Raw genomic sequence first — 19,491 nt, forward strand, 5'->3', positions numbered from 1 at the left:
GTACCCCGCTATTGCAAGAGGGACCAGCCAAGAAAGGCGCTACTCCACAGCGAGACCAAGGAAATAAATAGAGGGGATGTTTACCCCAAGCGCTCCAATCTTTGTGCTTGAAGGGCTGGGGAATCAATGACGTTGCAACGATGAGATTGGCGCGCAAGATTTGAGAGATATTGGTGTTGAAAATTGGAATCTCTCACGTGTCATGAATGAGATCTTGCAGTACCGGTACATGTCATCTCATGGCTGCAGACATGATATGTCGTTTTTTTAGATAAGCGACTGCTACCAGATCTAGCTACCAAGAAACCTTTGTGTCCTTTTACAGCACCTACATGCTGTAGGTACCCCAAAGATACTCCCCCAACATCTCTGTGGGTACTAGAGCCATTTCTTGTGTGTGGGTTTACATGCTTATTTTCCAGCCCAAACCACAACCAACACTCTATGAGGAAGAGCACCATCAAACGGTTGGAAAACATATAACACATTTTACTCCCCCATAAGTGACTGCAGACATGCCAGTGGTCCTCTAACAGTTTCAGATCCTCCGTCCCGCATCAGTCAGGACATGAAGCAAGCCTGCCATCTCCTCCAAGCTAAGACCTTCCCCGCTGCAAGACCCGCACAGTCCAGTCCATGCTATCCCCGACGAAGAAGCAACTTGTATTGACAATTACGAAAGGGGCATCAGTGTCCCCTTCTTCATAAATGTCGAGAACGGTCCAGAATGAGAGGAAGGGACAGAAACTCTTGGACCATACGACACTCCGAGATATGTGTTGCCATACAACCACGCTCTTGTCGACAAAATGCCTCAGGGTCTTCAATCTTTAGTAAAAAATGGGTTTGTTTTGACGAAAGAAGTGAACTGAATTTTTTATTTATTTTTTTGATGTCGCTCAAAGCGCATTGACAGGAGAACGGCATCTGTCGAGATTTCGCATCATGAACTGGGCTACATCTACTATGGATCATCATGGTTATAACGATCAACTTTAAAATATGCTCCAGCCATCTGTTCCCTTTTGTCGGCAGTTATATTTAACCTGATGACATGTTCAATCTTATCATTGGTCGATAAGATTTATTCGATAAATGGAAAATATTATGTGAAGCGAACCTAGCAAGTTTGCAATTTCGGGCTTGAGATATCATGATTGTGTTTGCTCTAAAGGAGTTGCTGAAGGTTGGTCTCCAATATCTAGACTAGTTAAACCCTGCTGCTAAGTCTTTTGCTAGGTTGTCTGGATGAGCAGGCCTACTTCGATGACTCAAGATCACCAAGCTGTGACGTCTTTTCACCACCTAATTTGACATGCACGACGAATGCACCGTCGACCACCTTTGTCAAGACCCCGATAGCTGCTGCAACACTGTAGTAGATGCCGCACCTGACCCACAGCGACAGTGGCATAGATTTCATGCAATCGACCATGCTGGCACAGAACTCGTTTGTGACTTGACCACGTTCTCCTCTGTGGATATCAGGAGCCGCTTGCACAGCCGCAACAGTAGCTGGAACCCATAGTACGAGCTTCACAGCTTTTGATAAAGCGTAGTGGGCCATGATTATACGAACCACCGATCTTGCTTCACTTGTGTTAATGTCACCACTCAAATCTTCGTGGCCTATGAACAATTTCAGACTCTCGTCGATGGCGAGTTCTATGGTCTCTTCAATGAGACAGAATGAGAGGATGGTGGCGATAAATTGCAGCCACTGTATCGCTGTTATAGACCGAAGATATCTTGTTGAAGCACTCAGCGACAGTGGCGTATCAGACAGTACCGCATGAAGCCATAGCAGCTGGACCGGAGCAGATGCTATCATTGTGATACACTTGCCTAGACACACAGGTAGGTGCTTTGCAAGAAAGGGTATGGCCAGCTGCCTTGGGAAAGACCACATAAACCATAACAATATGCCCCTGGTTGGATAGATAACATTGAAGAGAGAAGGGTTGTTCTCCTGTGCCATTATGCCACTTGTCCGCTCATCTGCAGCTGACATGCTGATAGAGCGGACATGGCGCGCAGCAGTATAGGTTGGGTAGAATGCAAGATATGGGTAAGGAGCCTGAGAATATGAGTCAGTTCAAGGTGTTATTATGGGTGTCAACGACTAACAATGAACAGAAGTGGTTCCAGCAAATAGCCCATAAACTCATTAAATGTAGCCATTCGAGCGATTCCTGGTGTAGTCTTTGGTGTCGATGAGTTGGCTATGGTGTCGGTGAGCACTTCAGTGGATTCTTTTGAGAAATGGCTGATTCAACTCGGAGATGTCTCTTAAATACCTACGAAGAGAACGGTATTTGAGCCAGGCAGCTGTCGGACCGAGAGTTGGGTGTTCATGAAGGATAACGGGAAGTGCGCAGCCCAGTTCCAATGCGCAGTAAAAGTACAGCGTAATACGGAGGAATCCTCGAAACTTTTTCGACGAACAGACATGATTGAGGCCGAAGAACCCCATCGCTATTGGCTCTTCTATACGCGCGTGTAGATCCTTCGGCACGGAACTTTAAGACATGACTGATAGCGGAACAACCCTGCAAGCCGAGAACAGTCTAGCCTTTTTGACAATGCTGGTGCCTGCTTGGTAGCCTGGTTTCCAGTGTTCATAACTCGGCTTTCTCGGCCCAGTCTTGTCACACCACTACAGAGTGCTACGCTCACAGATGGACCTTTCTATACGCGCGCAAAGACAGAGGGCATTCGCCCCCAAGGCACGCACAGGATGTCTTACATGGTATGTTATCCATTCCACTCAGGGATTATTCGCTGATTAGGAGCATCAGTAAAAAGAGACACAAGAAATGTGGCGAGGAAAAGCCGACATGCTTGCGTTGCAAGTCAGGTGGCTACGTTTGCGATGGCTACGAGACTAAGAAGCCAGCACCGTCTGTCAAATCGCGTACTGGCCCTCTTCCCCTGCTAGCAGCGAAGCGCCCTTTGGTGGCCAACACTATCAGAAGGCCATTGATCCAAGCAAACACAACGGAATGCAATTACTACACTTACTTCTTCTCGGACATCATCGGCCATCTCGAAATCTCCCCTTCACTAAACAGGGAGTTTTGGAACAAGACCATTCTAGCGCCTAGCCAAAGTAGCATGTGCATCAGGCATGCGGTCTTAGCGCTTGGAGCGACATATCACCAATACGCCGCTGGAACTGTACAGCCATCAACAGCGTCTCTTGACCGTTTCATCCTGTGGCACTACAATGAATCCATATCCAAGCTTGCAAACAGTCACGACGAAGAACCAGATATTTCTACAATACTGACTTGCTGTATTTTATTTATCATTCTTGAATGTCTCCGTGGCGATTTTGAAGAGGCAATCCGACATCTCGAGTCCGGCATAAAGATTCTGTCAAACCATACGCCCAAGATGTACCTACCAAATGGCCAAGTTCAAGAGCTTGCAACAATGTTTCACGCAATCAGCTCTCAAGTTGCCATATTTGCCGAAGATCGCATCTTTCCCGACGTGACGCATCTCCTGATGCCACCGAAAAGGATAAAGAAAGGGATTCAAGGCGAATTTCGCGATCTTGACGAAGCTGAAGATGTTATGAACAAGTTTGACGATGTGATTAACGAGATAAGCTGGGATATGGAACAAGATTGGGACAATGTGGATTCGGAGTGTGTTATACGGTGGGTAAAGCTGCGCGAGGAGGTGCGAGACTGGAAAACTCAGTTTGACGTTCTCATAAACAAGCCTGCAAAGAAAGCTCAAAAGGAAGTGCAAGTCGAGAGAATACTTAACCTGAGAATCCAGCACAAATTATGGGAAGTACTCCTTGACGGCGAATGCAACGAAGACGAAGCAGACATCGACCCGACAGAGTGCAACCTCCTCCTCGATCAAGTCGAGCAACTCTGGTGCAATCCTGCAAATCCTCGATTCGGTCTCAAGATTGATCTCACAGCTGCATTGTATCAGCTCTACGTTTATTGCATCGATGAACAAGTACGAAAGCGTATTATTGGGCTGTTGCGCTCACAAAAAAGGAGGGAGATTATATGGGACAGTGGTGATCTTGCGGACTTCCTGGAGAAGGACATGTGGCAAAGAGCTATTGGGCTTCAGACGGAACGATGGCCCGATATTGGACCCTCGAAAGATGAGGGTGCTTTGTTGGTCCTTAGACCGAGGATACAAAAATTGGTGTGACATACGGGATCAGGGATTAGAATGATATGAGTGTGGCTAAATGCACGATATTGGAACTTCTGCGTAGGTCAGTTGGTTCGGAGTAATTTTGCCGATTGCTTCTAAGCAGAATAGACTATACGCTCCATCTAATCCAGGGCCTTGATGACGATCATAGTCGATCTCGTCACTACTCCACGGGCCGTGTTGAGGCAATGCGGTTAGCGCTAGACCCTTATTAACGCTTAGTCGGCTAGATTCAGCGATACTTTACGCTACAAGCCACACGATTCGTCGATTTGTACGCACGATCATACCAACACATGCCATTGCAAGACAGAAACTGCATATAAGAAAACTGCATTCCATCTGCAATGTTCCTTTTGTGATACTATTCATATCCATACTTTCAAGTCACACTACAAACAATTAGTCTCCTCACAAATCTACCATGCGTTTTGACTCTCTTTTCTGCGCCACCATGGCTACACTGTCCTCAGCTCTTTGCACACGACCAAAAGCCGTTGTATATCGTGGTCCGGCGTCATCGCCAGGCTGTCCCGAAGCCATTGGCAATCTTCTAGAGTCTTCATCATACCATTTCAAAGTTATCTACGCTGGTCCAAACGAGTCAGTCGACGTTACCGACGAAACACTGCAGGGCGCCGCCATTTACGCCCACGGTGGTGGACCAAACTGGGACAAGGCGTATCGGCAGACGAAGAAGTACCAAAGGACAATTCAGAAGTTTGTCGGTAACGGGGGCCATTACATGGGCTTTTGTCTTGGCGCTTATCTTGCTGGACCTAACGACGGATATGATCTACTACCCAGAGGTGTTGAAACCGACCAAGAGATTGAAAGACGAGGAGCACAGGTCAAAGATGAGGATGATACGGTCATCCAAGTCGATTGGACCTTTGAATCTGGGAAAACTGATAAGAAACGCTGGATGTACTTCCAAGACGGTGTTGTCATCAAAGGTCTGAGCGCAAAGACTCCTGGTCATGTTATAGGGAGGTACTCTTACAACGGCGATGTGGCGTCTTCGGTCACACCGTATGGTAAAGGTTGGGTTGGACTTGTTGGGCCTCATCCTGAAGCTGACAAGACGTGGTGTAAGTGATCAACCAAATCTTCTTACTGCAATATGCCTTGCTAACTTTGACGTAGACGAAGACGCTGAAATTGAGAATCCGGAAGGTGTCAGACGTGATATCGGACATGATTTCATCCAAGCAACTATGGATGGTGGCTCTGGAAAGACGAAGGGAACGAGTGATGGATGCAGTCCGAGTTAATTTGCGGCTTTAGAAAGGCAGCACTTTCAGTCTATACAGTAGCAACGTTCAAACATTCATTTTCTTTTCTGTTCTTAAACCAAAAACAGAGCGTATCCTAGCTATTCAAGTCATCTACGTTACTTCAAGCACAGGTGTAGCTTTCCCAGTCATCAACATCCCCTCCATCCTTCAACTTCGCAATCTTCGGCCATGTACAAAGCCTCCTAGTTCTATTCTCTCCATTATCCGGGCCCCAACTCTTGATTCCTGCCACTGGTTCCGTTCCCTTCTCAACCCAATCAATCATTGCAGAAGCAAATTCGTATTGTGCTGGCACGTATGGATACTTTGCGTTCATAGACCCGCAGTGTCCTCCCCCGGGCACCATGACAAGTTTGATAAAGTCATTCTCTGCTATAGTCACTTCTTTCCCAAGAGTGCCCCGTGTTATAGCTTCGACATGCTCAATGGACCATTGCGGGGAGATGTTGGGGTCTGCCCAGCCAGCGTAGACAATCATCTTGCCGCCACTGTCTCGGAACGAAGTCAGGTTTTTCTCGACGGCGTTGATGAGGGGACCAGCTTCCGTATCCAGAAAGTCCACGTCAGATTCCCAATTGAACTCATCACAATCGTAGGTCAGATTCTTGTATACGAGATTCTGTAGCATGGGTACGGTGAAGGCGTTTGAAAGGGCACCTTGGACTTGTGGCAGACTCCAACCTGCTTCAGACCCCAATGCCAGACCAGGGAAAAGAGACGAGGCGGAAGCATCAGAGTGCACCGGACCTTTATACAACGCCCGAGCAGCTTGCAACTGGTCTTGCGTGAGGCAGGTGATGTTTTTTGCCACATCACCCTCTTGACAAGATAGAGATGAAATATTGAAATGGCAGTCGAGTGGGTTCTGTATCACGTTGTCTTTAACGCCGTCTAGAAGATCACATTCCTCCATCACACTAGCCTGTATAAATTTCAGCTCTTGTGGTGACAGAGTTGTCGCATTTGCCTACATTATTTTAGTAAATATCTAACAATAATATCAGACTTGATCATGGGCAACTTACTCTTGTGTGTTGGGCATTCCATAGAAAGCTCAAAAGCATGTGTGTGAACCAGTTGGCAGGACATCCGGCTATAATGCCATCAAAAAGCCCTGGCCTCAATTCTGCGAGCGAGAACCCTTGGGTACCACCAGCAGAGCAACCCCGAAAGTAAGAGAAATCTGCTTCTTTCCCATAGAATACCTCGATCAGCTGTTTCGACGCCGGCGTGAACAAACTGATCGCATCATGCATCCAGGCTTTGACTTGTGACTCATCGTGCAAGAATGGTTGGTAAATACCCGGAGCGCCCATACCCGGCATATCCCCAGCCATGTTATCAGAGGCTAAATGGCCGGCATCACCACCGGCAACAGCGAATCCGAGATCGTTGTTAAGTTCCGCCATCATGTCTGCGTGACTGATTTCACCGCCCTGGCCGCCGTTGCCGATGGCCATGAAACGTGACGAGTAGTGCTTTGCATCGGGCAGCCAAACGTCGAAGACCAGAGAGTTGTTGTTGCCATATTCGACTGAGGCGCAGACCTGGCAGAATGGGATGTCGTTCTGGGTCCCAGAGATGTTCAGTGCACCGACGGCATGGTAAGTAGTGCTGAGGATTGTAGCGTTGTGCCCTGCCAGGCAAGTGGACTGTGCCAGGGATGCACATTTGGGTTTGTTGCAGTATACGACTGCAACCAGTTGGGCTGCAGTCAGTGTGACGAGCTTGATGCGTGACCAGGAACCCATGATGAGGACTCTCAGGGAATGAATTTAATGAGTTGCTTGTGGTCGCATACAGCAGAGCCTTTATGCAGTCTACTGGGTAGCAGAAAAGTTAGCCTCCTAAGCCTTAGGCTATAGAAATAAATAGTTTCAAGGCTATAGTTTTAGTAGCATAAAGTGACCTACTAATTTCGTCTCTTACGTTCCCAGCGGCCAATTTTTCTGATACCCTTTATGCAGTATTTTGTTCTTTGGGACAGTGAATCACCCCACAACTACAAAGAGGGAGAGGAAGTATTTGTAGGAGGACAAAGAGATCCTTTGTTAGCTGGTACATTTATTTGAATTGAATTATGATGGTGGTCATCTGCATTTATCCGTTCTTTATAGCCTCTCGGTCGTACTTTGTTCTCTTTATGTGAGACACCACGGTTTCAACAACTTGCTCAAATTGAGCCATCACTGCCAATCTATTGGATGCGGGATCAATGTTTGCCATGTTCGGGCGGCAGATTGACAATCAATCCGAAGTTTTCTTAGGGGTAGATTGCCGATATGATAAACGATTGGTTCCTGTTCTTTGTTTCACGGTGTCGTGTAAAACAACCCGGGGATTTGTGTAACCTGATATATCGGATTTTGAGCATTTACACACAAATTTGTTTCTCCTTTATTGTAGTGTATCTGTGTATCAAAATTGGAAGAAACTGATGAAAGCTACCTACATTTGAACCAGCTCTCTCAGGTATCGTGATTCAATGCCTGAACCCAAAAGCAGTGTTATTTGCAGGCAATAATACGACTCTTAAGCTCATCATTAGTAAAATCTTACTCACCACCATACAAGAGCCTCTATGGATGCACGTATTCAAGAATGGATACAAAGACGTGCTCGCGTATTAACGAGGCGGACTATTACGTTCCCTCAGACCCTCTTTTCAGAATTCATCCCACTGGTAGCCGAAATGAGAATACAAAAAGTCCCCTTCACCAATGTGACGATGATATGGTGTTGCGATAGGCCTTACGACATTGTGGGAAGGTCAAATCAAGCCATGTTATGATAGGAACCTCAAGTCATGTAAGCAGCGGATGTATCCCACCTTTAAAGGCTTTCAAGACTCACCAGATAACGAATCAAAGCCATGATACAAAGCCCTGTCTCTTCCAAGCGACAGAGATTTCGCGCATTATCCCACCGAAGAAAGGGCTTCCTTTTTAAGCAGGAGAATCGCGCCCACGTGATAGCCCAGACCGCTAATCAGATGTAATAACCGCAATTCATGCAAACAATGATTGAGATACTCGATCACTGCTGTGTAGCAAGAGACATTCGGAATGTCGCCTTCCGTTCTGCACCAATGATATTTGTCCAACAGATTGATAGACAGACGGAATATCCTCTTCCGAACCATTAAGCGAGACCCCTGGTATACAAGAACAAGAACCTGCGTCGTCACGGAGTGTGCGCCTCCGACATTTCTAGATTAGCGAAAACAATACGACACTTTGGGTCCGAAACAACAATGACAACATTTCAGGTTTAAGACAACGACATTGCATATAAAGAAACACTGTAAAGGGTTCTGGTGATAAGATCGAGATAAAATCTTGGTCAACTGACGACTTGAAAATTACAATTATCGGCTGGTTCTCCCGTCCTTCCAGATCGATCAGGATCTCGGCGTAATCTTAACAGCAAAGGGCTGCCACGACGGCTTTTCTCTAGTCTCGCTCCGGCCCGCATCTTAGTCTCTGATCGTTTGATATATCTTGTTTATGAGCTCGATGAGCTTCATCGTTCGATGTAAGCAAAGTCTAGACTGGCTGATGCTACGACATGTCTTACAACGACATCAATATTGGATGCCAACCCGTACTCTCGAGCACCCTCATGGATAAGATACAACTCTGATTGATAAGTGACGTTACCCTGTTTCCTCTCCTATGGGTCTCGCTTGTAGACCGTAAACTGCAGTGCAACCCTGCTTAGCCACGTTCTTGTAGACAGATTCCTGGGCATGTGCCAAGAGAAACCTTAAACAAGAGGGGCCCGACGGACCAAACTGGCCGAAAAGGCGGTTCTGGGCGTTCTGATAGTAGTCTGAAACAGCCTTCGGGGTGGGCCGAGATAAGCGTCCAGAATCGACAAGATCAGAAGGTGAAAGAATGGTGACAGCTTCCCAGTTTGGACACCTCGGATGCCCGAATCGGTTGGTTGCGCCATAGCCTGGGTAGTCTATCCGGCAGTCAGGGACAGAGTAGTAGCGGTAGAGGTAGCCTGTCAACCCGGGGTAACAGACTTTGTCAAGATTAGGATCACCGGGTGAAGTGATAGTGTTTGACGCGTAGCATTGCAAAAACCGGGCAGAGGGATATGCCAGGGTGATGTATAAAGCAGTTGACATCCCTCGATCGTCCCAACGTCAGGTCCATGCATATCACTCTCCTTCTATTACTCAGGGATAACACTTGGCGTGTGAACCTGCTGTGGTATCAACGACTTCAAGAGACTATCTCCACAATGACACACCGCCGAGGGGCAAGTGCCAGCATGGCACTGCTACACAGCTTCACCCTTTGGACACTCCTGGTTCTATACAACAGTTCAGCATCAGCCACAAGTCTACCTGGTTTTGGTCTGAAGCTATACGATCCTCTTTGCGCCGAATCCTGTGTTCGCTCCTTCTCTTCCCTGAAGCTTTCATGTTCCATCGTCAGCCAGGGCGTACACAAACGAGCCACACACTCACCAGTCTTCACTCCACCAAAGTGCAAAGCCAACAATGAAGCATTCTTGACATCTGTGGCATCATGCTTCAACACCAAGTGTTCTGAGGAGAAGATTTCTAAGCTTGAGGCCTTCTGGGAGGAGTCAGTCACTGGCACAAACAAAGTCCCTGCTAAGTGGACTTATAACGAGGCCCTTGCTGAGGTTCAAGAGCACCCAGCCAAGTATCAACTCAAGCCCACAGACTTTTCCCTCAACGAGACATCGATGGCTGAGCCTACAACTTATCTCAAACAGTGGAATCAACTTGGAGGATACAGGAATGAGATGGAAATCGAATCAAGATATAGGTATGCTTTACTTACTAGCCTTGTACTCTGACAATACTGACTCGGGACCTTGAATAGTATCACCCTTGTCGTCATTGCACTTGGTCTGCCAATCGTCATTACATGGCTGGGCTACATGCCCTACATCCCCACAATCTACGACAAGCTCAAGCCATTCATGCTCTACCCCAGCACAATAGGCACCTACTCCGTCCGACCCCTACCTTTCAAGCTCGGTAATGTGCCAAACATAGGCCAAGCAGCATTTATCATCATCTTCGTGTCTCTCACAGTCGTCTTTGCCTCCATCGACTACGACGTCCGTCAACCTAATGCCCGCTTCGAAAGCACTAAACGAGAGCAATTGGCTTACCTTGTATACCGCACTGGATCCTTCGCATATGCTCTCCTCCCAGTCATTGTTCTGTTCCCCTCAAGGAACAACATCCTCCTATCGCTGTCCAACTGGTCACGATCAACCTTTATCCTTCTTCACCGCTGGGTTGGGCGCATTTTCACGCTTCTTGCCGTTCTTCATGCCATATTTGCCCTGGCTGGTTCCAAGACCCGAACATCTGCTGACTGGAGATCGTGGGGTGATAGTACCGTTATTCTTTCAGTTATCACCACTGTTGGAAGCGGTCTGTACTTTCGAAAGGCAAACTATGAGCTCTTCTTATTGATGCACGTCATCCTCGCCGTTTTCATTGTTGTAGGATGCTGGTACCATCTCATCAAGCGTTATGAGGTTATCGGCCTAGATTTCCCTCACCACTCGTATGGTCAGGAGATTTGGCTCTACCTGACCTGCGCTATCTGGTTCTTCGAGCGTCTTGTTCGAGTTATTCGTGTTGTCAGACTGGGTATTCTCAGATCCAAGGTCAAGGATATCGGATCTGGCTACGTCCGCATCGATATTCCTCACGTTCGCTGGGGTTTGGATCCCGGCAAGCACGTCTTTGTCTACTTCCCAACTCTAGCTCCGCTTCGACCGTGGGAGAACCACCCCTTCTCGGTCATCCCCACTGTTGCTCTTCGGAGTCACGGATCGGCTTCATCCCCCACAACCCCGGTCTCGCCGGGCGGTTCTTCTGGTCTCGAAGACATGGAGAAGTCAGTGGCGCAAATTGGATCGAGAACCGTATTGCCATCAGCCGAGAATTCAGCTGGAGTGACCCTTTTCATCAAAAAGTCGGCAGGTATCACGAAGCATCTTCAAAGTCATGACAGGCTTTTTACCTTCCTTGAAGGTCCTTACCCCGGTAACGACACGAGGCAGATCCTCCGTTGCGATAGACTTCTCCTGATCGCAGGTGGAGTTGGTATCACTAGTATTTTCGCTCTGGCCCATAACCACTGGAACGTAAAGCTGGCATGGTCTGTCAAGGAGGATGCCCGCTGTCTTGTCAACGAACTGGAACCCGCTATGGATGCCATCAGCACCGCACAGGTGGACGTCAGAGTGGGCTCACGGTTCAATGTGACAGCTCTAATTGATGAGGAGTCTTCTAGAGGGTGGGAAAGAGTTGGAATCGTGGTGTCGGGACCGGGATCACTTTGTGATGAGGTACGAGCCGTCGTGGCAGGCATAGCACGGAACTCACAGACTGTCTTTGAGCTTGAGGTGGATGCATACTCTTGGTAGTGAATTGAGGGGCACTTCTCTGGAGCAAAATCTCTGGGGTGTCGAGGAGAGGATGTTTTGTCTTTGACAGACACGTAGCGCTTCCACTAAATCTTTTATATTCTCGTACACAGTTGAAGACTGTACATTAATCGCGGTCCTGAGAGGTCAATTGTTATCATTATCAGATTTACCGACACAGTTGCCTTTAATAGTTCCCATCCTGCTCTATGGTTCCATCAAGTGTAGCACCAATGACAGGGTCGAGTAAAGTTCCCCGGGTGTAAATCATTCTTCGTCCCCCTGAACGGGATATGTCACTATCCCTATTTAGAGGCCTTGTCTAGACCCTACAGAGCCTCTTGGGCGAGTCTCGATCTGTGCTCGTCCGTTTTTGGGATCAACACTCAGCCCCTACTGGCCAAATGAGAAGAACGATCTACCGCCAGCATCGATAGTCTACAGTAGCTCACGATAGCTTATTATCATAGTGCATGGTAATCTAACTGAACAGGAATCATGATAAAAACCAGCTCTACTACACCTTCAGTTTGCCATTCCACGATTTGTCCAGTCCCATTCTCTACCGACCTTTGTCACTCGTTTCGCAATGGTTTCTCGTATCTTGTTTGCCGGAGCCTTGGCTGTGTTCTCCTCTCGAGCTGTCGTCGCTGGACCATGCCGTCCAGTCTCTTCCATTGAAGCTTCATACTCGACCACTCTCGTTGTTTCTTCCTCCACTGAGGCTCAGTCCACCGAGACACTGGAGACTTCTCTTACTGTACCGGCAACCGATGTCACAACCTCTACTGCCATCGAGGAGGCTACTACGGTCACCACGGATGGTTTAACCACCACTGGACCTACCACGGCCGCAACCACCACCGCCGATCCTGCCACCACTACCACTATGGCCTACACAGTCCCCACTTCCTTCAAGCTACTTGCTGATGGAAGTGATGCCGATGGCTTGGCAGTAAAGTTAAATGGCAATCCGGGCGGCTCGTTGGTCTTTGGTGAACTCTCAGATTATGACGAGGTTGTTTTCAGCTTCCAGGAGGAAGCAGGCTATGTCCAATATGATTCGAAAGATCTTTGCGTTTACTACGGCGACTCAGATCCGGCTGCCCAGGTCATAACGTGCACAACCGTATTATCTGGCAGACAATTCCCCCTTAGCTGTGAGAAGCCCGACAGCCACCAGCTTAAGTGTACGACACCAGGGAAGACGTGCTTTACCGCTGGGTCTGACCCCATAGCCGGATGCTCTCCTACCGATGAGGATTGGACTCAATTTTACGTGAGGCCGTACATCAGTAGCTCATTCCTGCTTTATCTTGGCAATGGGAACGCGATGGCTGACGAGCTTGACGATATGGACTTGAAAGCTGTTGATCTTCGACTGAAAGAAGCGAAAGACACCTAATTTATGTCATCCATTGGGTTGTGAGGAAACGAGGCAGTCGCCAGCAGTTGTATCAATGTGCCTATATCATTTGTTCCTGTATTCAGTTTCTGAAAGTCTATTGTCTTTTTTATGGTTGGATTCTGGTTCGACACTGTTCCCCCTGAAGATCCCATGTTTGACTTGTTTCATTGCTCCAGTGGTAGGTACACGTGGCTTATCTTGAACAGCCCTCTGTTGCCTGTAAGTCGGTTAGTGCCGAGGTGACTTGGTTAACAGCCAAATGTAACTATCTACTGGGTAGCAGAAAAGTTGGCCTCCTGAGTCTTAGGTTACAAAAATAAATAGCCTAAAGAGTATAGTCTAAGAGGCATAGGCTGATTTAAAGAGCTTTTTTTTAAACATTGTTCGTATCTTGTTATCAATTGCGAACGGTAGAGCACATCTCACGTTCGTGACTCTAACTTGAGAGTCCAGGGTAGCCATGTGAGCCATGAGTTCAGGGACCATTGAGTTTCGGCTGTCAGTGGGATGCATCAGTTATCAATGATTACGGCTCTAGTTAATTGGTCAACAAAGATCATGGCTTTTAAAGTTGTCCGTCTCCCGGCGGTGAATGAACAAGATTCGGGATATCGGGCTGATGGAGATGAATTATAAAAAGACGCGACGTAGGTGGCTTCTGCAAAACATGTTTAAAGTCTGTGCATTGGGTTATCGTCTAACCTGATTGATGAGTCCAGGCCTTCGTTTATCGCATCACATCACATCACCAGTGATGATCTTGACTGACCTTTGGCTGGCCCTTGCATTTAGAAACAGATGTCCAACTGTGTCGATCAGGAATGGAAATAGTCTAGAAGAAAGAAGCAGGTTGGTATCATTCTGACTCGTGTTCGGGCAACAGTGAATCCTCCCAGTTTCAAATAACGGAGTAATTAAACTGTAAATTTCCTCAAGTTGGGCGAGCCCTGTCAGCTAGCCTTGCTGCACTGCAACCGAGACAAAAATACATCATCTGCCGGTAAATTGGTACAGACACTTGTGGCCTGTCCCTGTAAGTACAGGGATCTGCAAGTCATTTGCCGCCAGAACCGAGCATGGACGACGATGTGACGGCCAATTCAAGACGAGTCGGCCAACTTTTGGCGCCGAAAGGAGACTCCCTACTTACTACATACAGAGTAGTACTACTCTGTAGTAAACGCAGCTTAAAACCGTTCAACGGCTTCAACGATGGCGACAAGCGATGGGCCGGCTAAAGTCAATCTAGCCCGCTTACGCTAGATCAAGGTCTTGCCAAGATGCAGTTCAACCATTGACAAATGGTCACTACCGCTACCACTACCCCGGATCCGTCCTGCTCGGTCGGTATTTTGGGTCTCTCCATGCCCCCCGCGTCTGCATTTGCCCCATCTCGTCCCAATATTCTGTCTCCGTCTCTCGCTCTCCACAGCCGTAACTTTCCTTTCCCTTCCTTTCTCTTCAGTATCTACTGTGAAAGACAACAACGCCATGAGCAGGAATGGCATCGCCCCCGGACGCAGCCCTGACGATATCGTCCACTAGCGTGTGTGCAGCCCTCATCATCGCCCGCTGCGTCTACCGTCTGGTGTTTCGATGTCACATCCACCCGACATGCCATCGTCGCTGGCGCATCGACGACTTTTACATGACCATTGCCATTCTGCCCCTCATCGGTCGCGCTTTGTGTATCCTGTACTCGTTCTACCTCAACCCGGATCATACCTACCATCCGGCAACGCAGGCTGAGGCTGAGGCAGAGGGCTGGGGTGTGAATGTGCAAGACTTGGACAGCGACAGGGAGCTTTCGCACAAGTTGCTACTTCCTGCACGAATATTTTATGCATTATTGTGCGTATAACTCAGTCAATTGGGTGACAAGTGCTAACCTGGGACGAACAGTTTGTGGTGCTTGAAACTTGGGCTGTTGGCGTTTTATTCCCGCTTCATCGATGTCTTTCGTTGGGGCAAGCTGGTTACGGATGCGCTGTGGTGGTTCATCATGGCCACATTTGTCGCTGTCTTGATAACAATCCTCGCCGAATGCCGACCCATATCACTGTACGTTTGATTCTCCTTCAGCAACAACTAACTCTCGCTGATAGACTTTATTTTAGGATGTGGACGCTCGATTATGACGATAGCAGTACGATCACCCATTCGCCACCACCCAAACAATCGCTAACACTAACATGACAGAAGTCAGATGCAATCGCGCCGTGGGCAACTTGATCCTCATGGCAGTTTGCAATATTATCCTCAACGTCGCCCTCATCATCCTCCCTTTTCCAATGCTGCGACACCTGCGACTCGATCTCAAAGAGAAACTACAACTTGGCTTCTTGTTCAGCGTGGGCGCTGTGCTAGTTGCCATCACCATCCTCCGCCTTCCTCTAATACTCAACCAATCCGTTTCGCAAAGGTCCCGATCAATGGTATGTCGGCTGTTTATATATGAGTGGTGGTTTTGCTCTAACGCCTTGTCTAGTGGGCTTCAATCGAGATCCTTTGCGCATGCATAGTCGCCAACACTCCCTTCTTCTATGCCCTCGTAAAGGACCTAAAAAGACAACACGACGACCGACCCGAGAGATCACCGTCCAACGCTACGAACCCGAGCGACTTTTACGACCTACAAAGTCTACCCTCTTCAGCAGGCGCGCCGATACTGATACCGCCAACGATATCGCCTGGCACATCGAAATGTTCTATCAAATACTGCGAAAATGTATGAACGCGATAATAATACGTTATATATATCGATATACCCGAATAATGATACCCAATTTGTCAAGATCTTCTGAGCGCATTGATTCGTGATGCTGGTCTGGCTCGATGTACGCTGACGCCACTACATTTTGCGTCTGTATGAGTTCTTTCGCAGGGTTAAATTGGAAAGACTAATTGAATAGTGTTTCAATCTGTTCTAATGTCTAAAAAAAATTGAGAGTAATGATCAATTTGTAATGCTTACTTCTAGGCCAGCGCGTTTGGTCGTCCCCCTGGACAGTCGCGCCGCCACTGAACATTTTTTTTCCGGCGGGGCTTCCAGGCGGGCCTCCAGGGGAGCTTCTAGGCCTGGTGTCGCATTCCCTCCATTGTCTTGTGACATCGCTTCCACGACCAACACTGCCCCCTCAGCTTCTCAGCTCCCGAGGCGAGACGACACCTGAGAAGAACTCAGCAAACCCTCTTCGCACACGACCGTGCTGGACAATTACCTACCCGCTCCAACGTTATCATTGTCGAACCGATCCATATATCCTACTGCACACACACGATTTGCCTCTTCGCCGAGTCGGACACGAGCTTGTCGCGGGCGGTCGTTGAGTCAATATGGTTACTGTCTGATTGAATCCCGTGGGGCATTTCTGATCCCCTGGGATGCCTGCGACTTATCGACAGAGGTCTTTGAGCGACTCCGTCATGTCGCCTGAAAGCCCATAGTGCATGTCGCACCTGCACAGACAAGCAATCAGAGGGCAGCGGCATGATGGCATCGCATCCTCTTGCTTTGTACTGCACACCTCACCTTTGCAGTCGCTATCGCCGGTCGCTGTGAGTAGCGATCGGACCCTCGAAAGCAGACATGTCCGTATTGCCTACTTCAAGACACTTGATGCATCGTGCGCAGAATGCCTCCATTCGAACCGAACATACCAGCACTCACAATCGCTAGCGCCCGACCATGGTTGCAGTCAACAGTCAACCATTACACGGACAAGGCACGGCGCCATTGACAAACTACTTGCATAAATTCGTCATTTATCATTATCATAACTCCGTCATGAAACTAACGGCCAGCGACGCAAATCCCTGCAAACCTCCATCCATGTGCAGACGTCCCCATTCGGCATCCCTCCCCCGGCCGCGTCTCGCCTCCTCCAAACTTCACTAAGTACCTCCTTCGAAGACTTATAACTCTCGAACCCGCTCCTAGAAAACCCCTTGTCCAGCCATTCCGCGATGTCGATCCTTTGCCGCCCTCTTGCTTCCGCACCCGCGATAAATGCAGGCCATGCCGTTCCTGGCCCGAGCAGATTGTTCCTCTCGAGCGCCTCGTCGAAAGCGTGCAGCGAATCAACGACATCATTGACGCTATCTTGAAGAACCAGCGGGTTCACCTTGCGAATTCGACGGTAGAAGAATATTACAAGTGCCGAGGCCAAGGCACGCACCATGTGCATGTGTGGTGTACCGCCGGGAGCAGAACTGGGGCTCGCGCTCATTGAAGGAGACCCTTTGCCGTGTCGCGAGCGGAAAAGACACACTGCATTCTCAAGATATGATGCCCGCGGCTGGAGAGCCATGAGCGCTTCTGCGTCTGGCTTTTTCTGTGCAGAAAGTCGATCCATGACATTTGCTAGTCTTGTTATCTGCGACACGAGACTGAGCCACGTCTCGGGCACACCATAGATCTGCATGTACATGTTCTCATGGTCCTGTGACACATCCGCCAGGTGAATGTCTTTAATGTCTCTTTTTGCCTTTTGGCCGTGCAACTTTCGTGGTTCAAGGTGGAGGAAGTTGTCCAGCGTCATGTCCGGATTGATGGACTGTACGGGGACAGCAGCTGACTTGCTGGTGTTGGCGCTGCCGTTGCCATTGGACCGGGTAAACGGTGTTTCGATAGCGTGGTTTTCGTCATGAAAGACGTTTAGACTCTCGGAGACGATGCGCATCCAAGCGTAGATATTATGTAGAAGGCGAGCGCGGCGGGAGATACTGGGTTTCGTGAGACCGCGCCAGCTGATGAGGCGTTCCATTTCTGTGAGACACCATCTAGTATCTGTCTCGTTTCCCGAAAGAAGCTGAGCATGTTAGTTGTGACAATCGTTTAGTGAACCAATGTTTTACTTACTGCTGTTGCCAACACAGCGCTTATGCCCATTAATTGCTCCTTGTACTTTGCCTTGTTCGGCCCTGGTTGCGATTCCTTCTCGAGGCTGACTCTGAGGTGTTGCTTGGCTGCTTCGTATGCCCGACTTGACACAGACTCCCAATGGTCGCCAGGTCTCGCGAGACTTGGGAAGGTGATGGGGTTTAGTGAAAGATGGAACGCGGACACTGCTATTAGTGCATAAAAGGTAGACAGATTGGCACGCTTAATCTGGTCCTTGTTCACCTCCAACATGGTCAATTCGCTCAGTGTCATGATAGCAGATGGATAATGTAGAGTCCTCCACGCAGACTTCTCATTGATAGGCAGAGATCCCATCTGGCTGATGACATCGTCGTTAAAGTGTTTTAGTAGCAGTGGTGCATCCGTCTTGAGATCCAGTTGTGGCCATGCGACGTCGTCAGTGACAGGCTCAAACGGTATCATCGCATCCAAAGACTCTGAGAAAGACTCTTCGGGCCAGTTGATGTTCATGGGTAGTGCGTCAAAGTTCTCGTAAGGTAGCTGGGGTGGATTGTCAAGAACACTGACATCCCATGTGAACAAGTCGCCCCAGTGCAAAAAGTCCAGTGATGTTGTTGAGAAGTCATTAGGGACAACAGTCTCATCAACTAGCTGATCGGGGTCGTTGTCAATTGGTTCTGAAAAGTCTTGTGTTTGAGGTTCACTCAAAGTATCAAGGTCCATTTCGTTAAACGAGACATGGTCCGAGACGGCAGTCGTGGCAGACTGGGAAGACTCAAACTTGAAGACCTGGAAGGGTCCGACTTCGCAAATACTCGCTGCATCATCGTGAACATCAAGACCTTTTGACTCTTCGTCAATTTGGTTGAGGGCAGCTGTCACTGTGTAAGGGACATTTTTGAGGAGAGCATTGCTCATGAGCTCCCTATCAGCCTCTGCGAAAGATGATCAGCTCCACTATCTAGGCTTACATGTATAATAAGAAAGTCGGACTTACCAGTAAACAAATGCCGTCTTGAGTATTGCTCTGCGCCAACCTCAGCCGCCTGTGTTGGCTGTCTATCATAAACCTCTCTCCCTGTAGAAATTAACCACCGCAGAGCAGGCGTGAAACCTTCGCATGCCAATCCAGCCTGCGTACATCGATTGCACTTGGGCAACGACTGATCGCATTTGAGATGTCGTTTGCGGCACGTCTTACACCCGCCGAAAGAGTGCGTGCGTCTCGATCGAGAAGAAGTACCCATGACGATTGGATCCAAATCCGGTATGCAAAGTCCAGCAAGAACTCTTGAAGA

General features: G+C 48.4%; 9 protein-coding genes across 9 annotated transcripts; 5 read left to right on the forward strand and 4 right to left on the reverse strand.

Annotated features, from left to right (window-relative positions):
• Window positions 1-1,258: 1,258 nt before the first annotated feature.
• On the reverse strand, window positions 1,259-2,451 carry FGSG_03220 (uncharacterized protein; the record flags this gene model as incomplete). The annotated part of the gene is made up of 3 exons (XM_011324234.1): window positions 1,259-2,077; window positions 2,128-2,222; window positions 2,298-2,451. 3 exons carry the CDS (start codon window positions 2,449-2,451, stop codon window positions 1,259-1,261), a joined length of 1,068 nt encoding a protein of 355 aa, XP_011322536.1.
• A 227-nt stretch (window positions 2,452-2,678) lies between these two features.
• On the forward strand, window positions 2,679-4,185 carry FGSG_03219 (uncharacterized protein; the record flags this gene model as incomplete). Its single annotated transcript, XM_011324235.1, has 2 exons — window positions 2,679-2,749; window positions 2,799-4,185. The coding sequence occupies 2 exons, from the start codon at window positions 2,679-2,681 to the stop codon at window positions 4,183-4,185; spliced, it is 1,458 nt and encodes a 485-aa protein (XP_011322537.1).
• Window positions 4,186-4,645: 460 nt separating this feature from the next.
• Window positions 4,646-5,465, forward strand: FGSG_03218 (uncharacterized protein; the record flags this gene model as incomplete). Its single annotated transcript, XM_011324236.1, has 2 exons — window positions 4,646-5,282; window positions 5,338-5,465. 2 exons carry the CDS (start codon window positions 4,646-4,648, stop codon window positions 5,463-5,465), a joined length of 765 nt encoding a protein of 254 aa, XP_011322538.1.
• Window positions 5,466-5,589: 124 nt separating this feature from the next.
• On the reverse strand, window positions 5,590-7,240 carry FGSG_03217 (uncharacterized protein; the record flags this gene model as incomplete). Its single annotated transcript, XM_011324237.1, has 2 exons — window positions 5,590-6,456; window positions 6,515-7,240. The coding sequence occupies 2 exons, from the start codon at window positions 7,238-7,240 to the stop codon at window positions 5,590-5,592; spliced, it is 1,593 nt and encodes a 530-aa protein (XP_011322539.1).
• A 1,904-nt stretch (window positions 7,241-9,144) lies between these two features.
• Window positions 9,145-9,624, reverse strand: FGSG_12484 (uncharacterized protein; the record flags this gene model as incomplete). Its single annotated transcript, XM_011324238.1, has 1 exon — window positions 9,145-9,624. One exon carries the CDS (start codon window positions 9,622-9,624, stop codon window positions 9,145-9,147), a length of 480 nt encoding a protein of 159 aa, XP_011322540.1.
• A 116-nt stretch (window positions 9,625-9,740) lies between these two features.
• FGSG_12485 (uncharacterized protein) lies at window positions 9,741-11,921 on the forward strand (the record flags this gene model as incomplete). The annotated part of the gene is made up of 2 exons (XM_011324239.1): window positions 9,741-10,297; window positions 10,355-11,921. 2 exons carry the CDS (start codon window positions 9,741-9,743, stop codon window positions 11,919-11,921), a joined length of 2,124 nt encoding a protein of 707 aa, XP_011322541.1.
• Window positions 11,922-12,510: 589 nt separating this feature from the next.
• On the forward strand, window positions 12,511-13,355 carry FGSG_12486 (uncharacterized protein; the record flags this gene model as incomplete). The annotated part of the gene is made up of 1 exon (XM_011324240.1): window positions 12,511-13,355. One exon carries the CDS (start codon window positions 12,511-12,513, stop codon window positions 13,324-13,326), a length of 816 nt encoding a protein of 271 aa, XP_011322542.1. The 3' UTR covers window positions 13,327-13,355.
• A 1,475-nt stretch (window positions 13,356-14,830) lies between these two features.
• On the forward strand, window positions 14,831-16,063 carry FGSG_03215 (uncharacterized protein; the record flags this gene model as incomplete). The annotated part of the gene is made up of 5 exons (XM_011324241.1): window positions 14,831-15,180; window positions 15,232-15,390; window positions 15,447-15,475; window positions 15,532-15,764; window positions 15,818-16,063. 5 exons carry the CDS (start codon window positions 14,831-14,833, stop codon window positions 16,061-16,063), a joined length of 1,017 nt encoding a protein of 338 aa, XP_011322543.1.
• Window positions 16,064-16,819: 756 nt separating this feature from the next.
• On the reverse strand, window positions 16,820-19,440 carry FGSG_03214 (uncharacterized protein; the record flags this gene model as incomplete). Its single annotated transcript, XM_011324242.1, has 3 exons — window positions 16,820-18,140; window positions 18,191-19,128; window positions 19,191-19,440. The coding sequence occupies 3 exons, from the start codon at window positions 19,438-19,440 to the stop codon at window positions 17,115-17,117; spliced, it is 2,214 nt and encodes a 737-aa protein (XP_011322544.1). The 3' UTR covers window positions 16,820-17,114.
• Window positions 19,441-19,491: the final 51 nt, after the last annotated feature.

This window comes from Fusarium graminearum, chromosome 2 (genome assembly GCF_000240135.3).
Source record: "Fusarium graminearum PH-1 chromosome 2, whole genome shotgun sequence".
Taxonomy (NCBI): Eukaryota; Fungi; Ascomycota; class Sordariomycetes; order Hypocreales; family Nectriaceae; genus Fusarium; species Fusarium graminearum.